We start from the raw sequence: 12,911 nt of genomic DNA, 5'->3' as shown, positions 1-12,911 counted from the left end.
TCCCATCGAGTGTAGTCGAGTTTACTGAGTGGACCCCAGACCTCACTTCCATACAGCGCAATAGGCGCAATCACACTATCAAAAATTTTGCACCAGATTCTGACTGGGAGGTCTATTTTGAGAAATTTATTTCTGATCGCGTAGAAGGCCCTTCGTGCCTTTTCCTTTAGTGCGTTCACTGCCAGATCAAAGCTCCCTGAGGCGCTGAGGGTCAGGCCCAGGTAGGTGTAGTGTAGAGAGTGCTCTAGGGCGGTGTTTCCTAGAGTGAACAGGTGTCTGTTTCTCTGAGACCTGGCTTTCTTCTGGAAGATTACAATTTTAGTTTTGTCCAAATTGACTGTCAGGGCCCAGTTCTGACAGAACTGCTCCAGCAGGTCCAGTTGCTGCTGTAGCCCACGCTCAGTGAGGGATAGCAGCACCAGGTCGTCTGCGTAGAGCAGGAATTTAACCTCCGTGTTGTTGAGGGTGAGTCCAGGGGCTGCAGATTGTTCCAGTAACACCGCTAACTCGTTGATGTAGATATTGAACAGAGTTGGACTCAAGCTGCAGCCCTGTCTCACCCCACGCCCCTGAGTGAAGTATTCTGTTCTTTTGTTGCCCAATTTCACCCCCTACACCACATTTTAGAGTCTGATAGAACAGTCCACTGTGCCAAATAGAATCAAATGCTTTTTTAAAGTCAACGAAACATGCAAATATTTTACTGTTATTTTTTTGGTGGAGGTGCTGGTTAATGAGGGTGTGTAGGGTGTAAATGTGGTCAGTCGTGCGATGATTTGGTAGAAAGCCAATCTGATTCTTACTCAGGACGCTGTGCTTGGTAAGGAAGGCCTGTATCCGGGCGTTAATGATACAGCAGAACACCTTCCCCAGGTTACTGCTCACACACACAATAAGCCCCCTGTTCCAGGACTCAGGGAAACAGCCAGCTTGAAGAACCAGGTTAAAGAGCTTTAGTAAGGCCCTGCGCAGATCGGGGGAGCTGTTCTTCAGCATCTCAGTCCTGATGCTGTCAGGGCCACAGGCTTTCTTGGATTTTAGATTTTGAAGAGCCTCTGCCAATTCTTTTGGGGTAATTTGGTAATCAAGTGGGTTTTGATTATTTTTGATCGCCAATTCTAAATGTTTTAATTTGTCGTGGATGTTTTGTTGGTGGGGGTTGAGATTTTTTGATTGAGTGTCTTTAAATAGACTTTCAAAGTAAATTTTCCAAATGTCTCCAATCTGAATGTGTATGTTTTGTTTCTGTTTTTTGTTTATTGAGTTCCATTTCTCCCAGAACTGGTTTTGATTAAGAGAATCTTCAATTTCTGTCAGGATTTTATTATAGTGTTGTTGTTTTTTCAGATATATAATTTTCTTATATTTTTTGAGTGTTTCGTGATACGTTTGTCTTAGTTCAGGTTTTTGTGGTTCTCTGTGTTTTTGATTGGATTGGTGTCTAAGTTTTTTTCTTATAATTTCACATTCTTCATCAAACCAGTTTTCTTTCCGGGGTTTTTTCCTGCGAGGGGCTGTTTTGGTCAGGTTTGCCTTGATTGCACATTTATTATATATGTTTTCTATTTGATTTACTGCCAGATTAATATCCCTTTGGTTAGTCTGGAACTCTGTTGTTAGGTATGTGTTAATAAGGTTAGTGATTTCTGCAGAACTAGTTGCAGTGTAGAATTCAGACGCACTGTTGGGAGTCCATTTGTAAACAGGATTAATGTGGATTAGTTTGCTGGACTCTTTAGGTTTCTCTGAGTGGTGAACTCTTTTTAGGAACACATTAATTTGGCAGTGGTCTGATAGTGGTAGCTGTGGTCTGACAGTGAAGGCACTGATGGAGGAGGGGTCCATGTCAGTAATGGCGTAGTCGACTACACTAGCCCCAAGAGCTGAGCAGTAAGTGAACCGACCTAAAGAGTCGCCTCGTATCCGACCGTTAAGCATGTACAGGCCCAGGCCTCGACACAGCTGCACTAGCTCCTTTCTGTTCTTGTTGACCACAGGGTCAGGGTTGGTGCGTGTTGTTGCTGTGGGAGTCAGGTATAGGGAGGCCTTGAAAATGTGGTTGTTTCCAGTGCTATCTATAATATCGAGTTCTGATCCGGTCCTGGCATTAAAGTCTCCACACAGCAGCACATTGCCCTGAGCCTGGAAATGGCTGCTCTCTGTGTGGAGGGTGTTGAAGAACTCACTATTGTAGTAGGGGGATTCTGCAGGAGGTGTGTACGCTGCACATATGTAAAGGTCCCTTTCAGTGTTAATAATTTCTTTCTTTAACTTTAGCCAAATATGTGTGAGTTGTTTTTTGATTATAGATAGATGAGATACTAGGCTCTCCTTAAACCAGACAATGACGCCCCCTGAGTCTCGGCCATGTTTTACATGCGAGTGTTTAAAGGAAGGTAGAAGGATCTCCCTGTAGCCTGAAGGACAGTGAGTATCTGCATCTGTTCGACACCAGGTTTCAAGAAGGATAATTATGTCCTGATTGTTGATTGCCTTAAAAAACTCTGTATTGGAAGTTTTGCTTCCAATGAGAGAAGAATAAAGACCCTGGATGTTCCAGGAGCTTATAGAAAGAGATCTCATCAGTTTTAGTTTGTTGGTTTAGAAGGTAAGTATAGTGAGAAGAATATGTGTTTTTGTTTTTTTTTGGAGAAAACAACAGTGACGTAAGTGTGAAATGTATGTATTATAAATTTGCTATTAAATGTATTATTAATGAGAATAAAATAATTAAATGTTGATATGAAGAAATATGTATTATTAACAATTGTATTGAATTATTATCAGATTCTACATTAATTCACTGAACTGTATTTCAAATTGAAAAGTAAAATTCTATCGAAAACCATGAAAAATATTTACAGTCAGATTAGGATGTATTCACATTAGGATGGTATTAGAGGAGTTACCTATATCAGTATTTTACAAATAAGTTGGAGCAATTGTCGTATTTCACCAATGTCTGAGGTGTCTGGGTGTTTTCTGCCTTGAACCACCTCTGAGTATGTGAGTGTCTGTGGGGGTGAATGATACCAGTTAGGCGTACTGTCAGTCCTCTGCTCATGTGTGTTTGAGATGGGCGGGGCTCTGCTGGGTGGGATTCTGCTGGGCGGGGCTCTGCTGGGTGGGACTCTGCTGGGCGGGGCTCTGCTGGGCGGGGCTCTGTTGGGCGGGGCTCTGCTGGGAGGGGCTCTGCTGGGCGGGGTGTAGTGATGATATGGCATCATTCTGCTCCCTTTGTGAACGGGTGAGGATTTTCCAAGTGTTGCCATTTTCAAATTATTAGCAAAGATTTTTATTCCCTCTAAATCAAGATGTACATGATCGTACAGATGATCGTCAGTCAGAGTCGGGTGGGCTGCTACTCTGACATTTGGGATAGTGGCACAGAGTTTGATGATGTTCTGGTTGATGTGGTTGATGTAGTCTGCAGGAACATCCTTTCTAGGGAGCAGTGTGGAAATCGTGATGACTGCTTCTGGAAATTCTCTATGGGCTTTCTCTGCTACCTTTTTTAGGGCGTCTGCCACCTTTTCTCTTTTTTTTCGTAGGTCATTTGTACCAGTGTGAATAATGATGTTCTGGGGGTCATGCAACATGGACTCACAAAGGAGCTTTATTGCACTGTCTGTAGTCGGACACCAGAACTTTGCTACTCTGTGAGTGGGGAACATCTTTCTGTGGTGCAGGAATTTACCATTGGAATCAATGATAACTGCAGTCTTGGGGGGCTGTGCTGGTGTGGGTCTCTTTGTGATCCTCTCCTGTGAGAGCTTGGGATTGGAAGGCTCTGGGACTGATGGGCTGTGGCTGGCTGGGGCTGGTGGGCTGAGTGGCTGTGAGACTGATGGGTTGGAGTAGGCTGGGTCAGGTGAGCTGTCTGTCTGAGTGGGTGGGGTGTTGGAGCTAGCTTGGGCGGGGTGAGTGGCTGGCTGGGGGGCCGGTGGACTAGGGTTATATTTGACTTGCTCTGCTGGGCCGGCTGCCTGAAGGGCTGTTGGCTCGGAGTTGGTTTGAACTGGAGGCTGGCCTATCTTTGGAGCTGGGGGTGTGTTCTCTGGTTGTGAGCCTGGTGATAGGCTGTGGGGCAGTAATGGCTCTGCTGTGATTGGGCAGGCTAGGTGTTGCTGGAGGTTACTGATCAGAGTGTTCTTCTGATCTAGTTGTTTTTTTATTGTGTTTAATTCTTTTTCTAGGAAATTGTTTCGTTCTTTTAGTTCAGTCAGGTGCGTTTGCAGGTTTGTTATTTTTGTTCTGTTTTCCTCTTTAAACTCTTTCAGCTCATCTCTCAGTTGCTGGATCAAGTCATTTTCTTGTAGTTTGTTTTCCTTAAAGTCTATAATTTCCATCTCTAACAAGGAGAGGCACTCCTGGATGCGCTGTACAGACACTGCAGCTCTGGGTGTGTGTGGGGTGTTGGCTGTGCGTGGGGTTGGGGGAGGGGGGAGGGCAGCTCTGGGTGTGTGTGTGTTGGCGGCTGCGCGTGGGGACGGGGGAGGGGCGTGGGCAGCTGTGGCTGAGTGGGGAGCCAGTGTCGTGAGTGGGGTCGTGGGCGGAGCAGCTGTAGGAGGGGCTGTATGGGGCTGCTGCTCTGCTGCTTTTACCAGGAGAGAAGACTTCTCTCTCTCAGCTAGTTCCTTCAGTTTAGGAAAGTCTTTTTCGAACTGTTGAAGTCTTGTTTCTGAGCCTTGGACCATTACAGTACCGTTGTTGTAGAGGTTAATAGTGAATTTTGGAGTTATGTCCGAATAAAGCTGCCTCATAGTTTTGTTTCCAGCCATTTTGAGGTCATTCACAGCGGAGCGGAGGGCTGTGTGCCAGGCGCTGGGGTTGTCTCTATAAAACAGCAGGTCTGTTTTTACCTCTTCCCCGTGTAGAAACATGAAGTCTGCTTTTAGAGTCTCTGGAGAGTCTCTGAGAATTTTAGTTTTAAACTTTTTCCTCGCAGTGTCATTGCTAACACTGGAAGGGTAACTGATGGCCAGGCGGCTGAGGCTCCTCCCCTCTGACATTTCAAATGTATCAATGTCCAACCGACTGAGCTCCTTTAGCTTTAGCTTTAGCTTCTGAGACAAGAGCGGTTGATTTAAACAGAAGAATGAAGGGCTTACCTCCTATAAATTTCTTCAGTTTATTAATTTTTCTTGTCTTTGATATATCCTGGGTTTGGAAGTCCTCAGATTGTGTTTCTTTTGTAGTTGTGGTTCTTCAGAGCACCTGTTGTTTGTATTCTTGCAAGTTTGATAGCTGTAGCTGTTAAGTTATTTCTTAAAGTCCTTTTTCACCCCCAAAAAAGGGAAAAAAGATGTTTGATATGTCACCTAATGTTTAAATTTTGAAAAATGTTCTTCTTCTCTATATACTTTAACTTCTAACCAACAAAATACTAAAATTATTCAGAGCACATATTTCTGCTGCTGACCTCTCTCTCTCTTTCTCTCTCTCTGTCTTTCTCTATCTCTTTCTCTCTCTCTCTCTCTCTCTTTCTCTCTGTCTCTCTCTCTCTCTCTCTCTCTCTCTTTCTCTCTCTGTCTCTCTCTTTCTCTCTCTCTGTCTTTCTCTATCTTTCTCTCTCTCGCTCTCTCTCTCTCTCTCTCTCTCTCTCTCTCTCTCTCTCTCTCTCTCTCTCTCTCTCTCTCTCTCCCTGCATTTTTTGGATGTTCCAGATGGAGATGAATACAATCAGAGGACACATTCACAAACTGTCTCAGTCAGAGATTGTCCTGCTTTAACCGAAATGGTGTGAGGCTGTGGACACAGTGACTCAGTGTTGCTTTGTGACGTGATTGATTCTCACTACTTTCAGACATTTATATAATAACGGATCGGCCTACATCGTTTATATTTTGTACAGAACTGAACAGAAGGGCTTCCATTACAGAGCAAACCTGTTCCCAAACTTTAGACCCACTACCTTCAGTGTTTGAACAAACCCAAACATGCATGTGCTCCTTTGTGTGTTAAGTGATGAATGAACCCTGTGAACTTTTTTCACACCACACAACGCTTCAGCTAATGAAACACAGTAGGGGGCCAATCAGAACAAGGGTCATTTACATGTACCATCCTTAAAGGCTGGTTTTAATTGAACAAGCTATGTTTATTACTAAAGAGTGGTTGGGAAATGGACAGAAGAGCAGTCCGTGTTGTCAGGTCAGATCAATCCTCAGGTGTCCCAGCAGGTGCACAACTGGCCTATAGGATGCCCCCCAACTCCTCCCCTCATCACAGACACAGTGCCAACCAGCGAGGGGTCTGTGGCAGGTCTGGACTGTTAGGGCTCAGATGAGTAGTTTCTGGCACATACAAACATCATAAGCAAAATAATTGATGACTTCTTTTTCCCCCTCTCTCTCTCTCTCTCTCTCTCTCTCTCTCTCTCTCTCTCTTTCTCTCTCTCTCTCTCTCTCTCTCTCTCTCTCTCTTTCTCTCTCTCTCTCTGTTCTCTCTCTCTCTTTCTCTCTCTCACCCTCTTTCTCTCTCTCTCTCTCTCTCTCTCTCTCTCTCTCTCTCTCTCTCTCTCAGGAGCAGGAGCAGCTGAGTTACTCCTCTACTCGTACTAAAATTCCCAGTGTGATAGTAACAGGTCTGAAGCCCTCCACTGTTTATGTGTTCCACGTGCGCGCTCGCACTGCGGCCGGCTACAGCAGCTACAGCTCCAAGTTTGAGTTCTCCACAGGGGACGAGAGTAAGACATTCATTCTCCACACTCAACTGAGATTCACACACATGCATTTACAGACTGTCCTGTTTCAGCAAGCATCATTCTGTACAGTATTTTTTAAAATAAAAACTGTAAAAGCACTGGCAGCTGTGTTTTTTCACAGTGCAGTAATGTATCAAATATTACAGTATCATGTTATTTCTACTGTAATTGGTATATTCAAGAAATCATTCATTTATAATGCACTACTGTGGAGAAAAAAACAGAAATACACTGTAAAATTGATTCCATATTCATTCATTCATTATCTGTAAGCGCTTATCCAATTCAGGGTTGCGGTGGGTCCAGAGCCTACCTGGAATCATCGGGCGCAAGGCGGGAATACACCCTGAAGGGGGCGCCAGTCCTTCACAGGGCAACACACACTCACACACATTCACACCTACGGATACTTTTGAGTCACCAATCCACCTACCAACGTGTGTTTTTGGGCTGTGGGAGGAAACCGGAGCACCCGGAGGAAACCCACGCAGACACAGGGAGAACCCACCACACTCCTCACAGACAGTCACCCGGAGGAAACCCACACAGACACAGGGAGAACACACCACACTCCTCACAGACAGTCACCCAGAGCGGGAATCGAACCCACGACCTCCAGGTCCCTGGAGCTGTGTGACTGCGACACTACCTGCTGCACCACCGTGCCGCCCTGATTCCATATTTAACTGTATAATTACAGCGTTTTACCACAGAAAAAAATGTTTGTTCTGACATATGATTAACATCAAAATATTCTTCTGAATGCAGAGATGGAATCTGAGACGTAGCCATACTGTCAATTAGCACCATTTATACAGTCTTTAAAAAAGGTGTAGTGCAGAAAGGGTGTAGTGCCGTATTTGGGCTTGACGTGAACTCCCCTCACCAACACACATCGTCACATACCACCGCCAAACATGCATCCCAGCTCCTCCCAGTCCACTTACACAGCCCATAATTGTTTTGTGAATTTATTAGTGACATAATGTATTTTCTTTAAAAAATTAACGAAAAAATGACTGTTTTGTCTGTTATATGAATATTACTGAATATTTTGGTTAATAAATGCAGTGTGAGTATTTAAAATGGCTGAAATATATATGTACTGTATGGCTCTGTTACCGATTTTGTAATTTTTTTTTCATAGTAGAATCTACAGTTATTAACCCTTTATTAAGTTTAATGTTTTCCTTTAATGCCTAAAGTCTTGTTCTCTATACTTTCTGTAAATTCTCTCTCTCTCTCTCTCTCTCTCTCTCTCTCTCTCCCCCTCTCTCTCTCTCTCCCTCTCTTTCTCCCCCCCCTCTCTCTCTCCCTCTCTCTTTCTCCCTCTCTCTCCCTCTCTCTCTCCCTCTCCCCCCCCTCTCTCTCTCCCCTCTCTCTGTCTCTCTCTCTTTGTCTCTCTCTCTCTCTCTCTCTCTCTCTCTCTCTGTATCAGACTCTGAAGAGGTTTCAGATCAAGGTCAGGTGTTGGTGATTGTTACTGCAACAGTCGGGGGTTTCTCTCTGCTCGTCATCCTCACACTCTTCTTCCTCATCACTGGGAGGTACAGGGACTTTCTTTCTTTCTTTCACTGCCCATCAACCTGTTTCACTCTATACCCGTCTTGTTTATCAGTCTATACTCTTTCATATTCTCTCCTTAACCCTAACCTCTTTCTTTTTCCCAGTTCTACCACATTCATTACTTTAAGTCTTGTGACTTAAGACTTGTGTCATTCCTCCTTTCCTTTCCTTTTCTTTCTTTCTTTGTCTTGTTCATATCCCTTTCATTATTTAATTCCCCCTGCATCTCTGTTCCTTTCTTTCTTTCTTTTTTTTAATCTGAGTAATCTCTCTCAACTCTCATTTTCTCTTTTCTCTTTCATTACCTTTGTTCACTTCCCCTCGCACTTTCATGTATCTCCTAGCAGGCCTTTGATCGCTGAGAAGTCCTTCTTATTTTCCAATTGGTTGCTCGGTGTGAGTCTGCCTAATTAGTCCGAACACACATGGTAGTTGTGTGCGTGAGTTTGGAGGGTAGGTGGGGGGCAATGTGTTTGGTTCATTCGGACCACTCATATAGTCATGCCATATCAGCTCTGTGCTTGTGACACTCAGGCTGCCAATGTGGTCTCAGTGTCCTCACGTCCACTCAGAGCGCTCCGGGGCTAATGGGCTCCCTGCTGTGTGTGTGTGTGTATGTGTGTGTGTGGAGACAGAGCATGTAGGAGAAGCAGCCTGAGACAGATAACAGACCCTCGTCAACAGCTCGCAAATAAATCAAGAGGGTCCAATTGGACACGGAATAAATGATTACAGCCCTTCAGGCCCATGTCCGACACAGCAGAAGTGTCTTGTTTATACATTCTACCATGCACATACCCAGCCTTTGATTTACATCATACCCCGTGTCGCCTTGTCTTCCTAGGAGTGTCACTAACTCTGTGGTCTGTCGGTAGCTCTGCGAGGGTGCCTTCAGTGACTACATCCAAAAGAGTGGAAAAAGGAGAGTTCAGTTTCGTGGTCTGAGACATGGTTGTGTAATTTTAACAAAAAGCTAGAAAGGTTCTGCACCATGAGCTGTGACACTGCTGAAAAGGAACAGGTCAGGACCGTTGACAGTGACACAAAGACAAAGAGATGTTCAGCACCACGGACACTGACACTGGGGCTGTAATGTCAGAAAGGGGCAGTTTAGCTCTGTTAACCGACCTTGGGTCCCTGATGTTAACAAGGATCTGTTCAGGACCTTGGACAGCAAGAAAATAAAGTAGAAAAACAGCACCTGGTCAGTTCCAAAAGTTCTTGTATCTAGGCCTGTCGCAATAATTATGTTATTGACGTATTGTGAAGTGTATGAATATTTTTCGGGTCTACATATCGCCCAACTATGGTGGCACACCTAGTTATATTTGAATGTCCCATGCTTTCCTAGTTGTCAGCAGAATATTATATAGATCTGTGCCCGGTAGCCTTTACTCAGCTGTGTCTTCACTGTCAGATTTGACGTTTTATTGTTGTGTTACAACTAAGGCTAGTATTTTTCTCTCCGCTGTCTGCACAGGTGTCAGTGGTACATCAAGTCCAAGCTGAAATCAGAGGACAAGAGGAGGACTCAGTATCAGAATGGACATGGTACATATGCATGTGCTTCGTGTGTGTTGTTATGAAGTAGTATGTGGTCCTGTATATGTACTGTATACATACCTACACGACCAGGACACTGGTACATGCTCGACTGAACCTATACACTGTATCCACACTGTATACATCTGTCTCCTCACTGTCCACTCTGTTAGACACTCTTACCCCATTGGTCCACCTTGTAGATGTAAAGTCAGAGACAGTAGCTCATCTGTTGCTACGCAGTGTGGGTCGGTCGTCCTCTAGTCCTTCATCAGTGATGCTGTTAGCTGGATATTTTTGGTTGATGGACAATTCTTAGTCATTTAAAAACTCCAGCAGCACTGCTGTGTCTGATCCACTCGTACCAACATCCTGACAACATCACCACCTGAGAATGATCCACCAGCCGAACTAGATGCAGAATGCAGAACTAGAAATGGATTACAGCCTGTAATCGTAGAAATAGAACAAGACAGAGGCTTTAATTTTATGCTGATTTGTGTACAATGACTCATCTGTTTTAAATATATAGCACATACAAAAGCTGCTCTTTTCCTTTTTATTGATCCTGACATTGCAGCTTAGCCCTGGTTTGTTGTCCACTCGCACAAACAAAAACACACCCCCACACGCAGCATACTGTTTGTTTCTCCTTGTCCTGGAGAGCTGTAGCACTACATAGTGCTGGCACATCTGACTCAACTCATCAGCTCATTATCTCACCCTTCAGGAGGTGCAGCAGGTGTGTTTAGAGCAGTGCAGCCACTACACTGTGCCTTGCGCTTTTTCCAGGAGTGGAGAAAGTACACACACTGTTTTCTGCACAGTGTTAATGTTCATCGGTCAGCGTGCTATTACACCCCATTTGTTTATTCCTGGGCCTTTTGTTTCACTCATTCCAGTGCCATTCCCTGGAATAAAGACCTATGTTGATCCAGACACTTACGAAGATCCCTCACAGGCTGTCCACGACTTCGCCAAGGAGATCGACCCGTCCCGCATCCGGATAGAGAGAGTTATTGGAGCAGGTATGAGATCAGTTTCTGCTTTATTCTAAACTCTCCTCGTATATAGGTGCGTGTATGATGTGAGTCCACTGTATAAATGTACAATTACACACCGCAGCTCATCGGTTTTCATGGAGTTCCTCAGCCAGCCTCTACCCCATTCATCACTGGTTGGTTTCTGACCACAGGATCAATGTCGACCAGATGTTATTTCTACACTGGACCGTTTTCAGCATTCACGACACATTCTCGGGAAGCAGTGAAAATTGAAAATGCGGGTCTGGTGCAAGTGTATCAGATGCAGACAGAGTTTTTACACACGTCCGTGTCAGTGTTTTGTTGAGAGTGGAGCAGCAGCAAAAACTACTCAACTGTGTTAGCCAGCTGAAAATCAACAAGACAGGCCTATAACCGAGGAGCTCCTAATAAAGGGTCCAGTGAGTGTACATTCTGTGAAATGACCTGCCGATTGTATCCTGTGGACCTGTCTTAGTGAATGGACCACTACAGGAAGTGTAACATAATTCTGCGTCTCTTAATGTTCATTCATTTTCTGTTCATGTTTTTAAATTCCCTTAAAAAACCAGTTGTGCTCACTTTCCTGGGCTGTAGTCGTGGAGGAACCTCTGCATTTTCTTTCCAAAGAAAGCCTTATCACGTTTTGAAATAGGCTGTTAGTGTAATTTATTGTCTGTGGTAACTGAGTGTACGCTACAGATGCAGCAGATAGAGCTTACGTTTTACAAAAGCTGGTATTTATAATATATTAATATATTATCACCATGGTACTGTAATCATGCCACTGCCACCTAGTGACGAGAGAGTAGGTTTACAAGAGGGTTTTGAAAGTGTGTGTGTGTGTGTGTGTGTTATAGGTGAGTTTGGGGAGGTGTGTAGTGGTCGACTCAGGACTCCAGGGAAGAAGGAGATTCCCGTTGCCATAAAGACGCTAAAAGGAGGCTACACAGAACGGCAGAGACGGGACTTCCTGCGAGAGGCGAGCATCATGGGACAGTTTGACAACCCAAACATCATCAGGCTGGAGGGCGTGGTCACGAAGAGTAAGAAACACAACCCAAACCCTCTGTAACTATAGATTACAGTTGGAACAACAGTAAAACATATAGGACCGTGTTTTAGGATCAATTCAAATAAACAATGATGCCATGAAAACTTTATTTTATATATAACAATTAAGTATTTCTCAGTGAATTATCGATGAACCCGACTGGGTTAAATACTGACTGCATACACTGAGCCTCCTCCATTGTTGTTTGTTAGAATTTAGTACAATTTTGAAAAAAGAATTTCCAGGCAAATAAATATGTGCTGCTAAGATGAGTCATTTTAAAGCTTTTCTAACATGGGACTAAAACTAGGACTAGTATAAAACAAAAGGATGATTCATAGTATTCGGCTCGGTGGCTTGGTTTTTAGTGTTTAGTCATGTTCACCTCTCAGCGCTGGGATCTTGGGTTCTGGTCACGTCTGGGTGGAGTTTCCATGTTCTCCCTGTGTCTGCGTGGGTTTCCTCCGGGTGACTGTCTGTGAGGAGTGTGGTGTGTTCTTCCTGTGTCTGCGTGGGTTTCCTCCGGGTGACTGTCTGTGAGGAGTGTGGTGTGTTCTCCCTGTGTCTGCGTGGGTTTCCTCCGGGTGACTGTCTGTGAGGAGTGTGGTGTGTTCTCCCTGTGTCTGCGTGGGTTTCCTCCGGGTGACTGTCTGTGAGGAGTGTGGTGTGTTCTCCCTGTGTCTGTGTGGGTTTCCTCCGGGTGACTGTCTGTGAGGAGTGTGGTGTGTTCTCCCTGTGTCTGTGTGGGTTTCCTCCGGGTGACTGTCTGTGTGGTGTGTTCTCCCTGTGTCTGCGTGGGTTTCCTCCAGGTGACTGTCTGTGAGGAGTGTGGTGTGTTCTCTCTGTGTCTGCGTGGGTTTCCTCCAGGTGACTGTCTGTGAGGAGTTTGGTGTGTTCTCTCTGTGTCTCTGTGGGTTTCCTCCGTGTGACTGTCTGTGAGGAGTGTGGTGTGTTCTCCCTGTGTCTGCGTGGGTTTCCTCCAGGTGACTGTCTGTGAGGAGTGTGGTGTGTTCTCTCTGTG

The 12,911-nt window shown here is 44.7% G+C and overlaps 1 protein-coding gene across 1 annotated transcript in view; it reads left to right on the top strand.

Annotated features, from left to right (window-relative positions):
- The window catches only part of epha6 (eph receptor A6), a 187,897-nt gene that overhangs the window by 162,652 nt on the left and 12,334 nt on the right, over positions 1-12,911 (top strand). The window contains exons 7-11 of the mRNA XM_066661292.1: positions 6,526-6,688; positions 8,145-8,253; positions 9,753-9,823; positions 10,717-10,842; positions 11,697-11,882. Coding sequence (XP_066517389.1) covers positions 6,526-6,688; positions 8,145-8,253; positions 9,753-9,823; positions 10,717-10,842; positions 11,697-11,882 — 655 coding nt within the window. The remainder of the gene's footprint in view (positions 1-6,525; positions 6,689-8,144; positions 8,254-9,752; positions 9,824-10,716; positions 10,843-11,696; positions 11,883-12,911) is intronic.

Source organism: Hoplias malabaricus, chromosome 2 (assembly GCF_029633855.1).
Source record: "Hoplias malabaricus isolate fHopMal1 chromosome 2, fHopMal1.hap1, whole genome shotgun sequence".
In the NCBI taxonomy this organism is placed as follows: domain Eukaryota; kingdom Metazoa; phylum Chordata; class Actinopteri; order Characiformes; family Erythrinidae; genus Hoplias; species Hoplias malabaricus.
The sequence above is the reverse complement of the archived record's forward strand: the minus strand, read 5'-3'. Positions and strand labels throughout refer to the sequence as shown.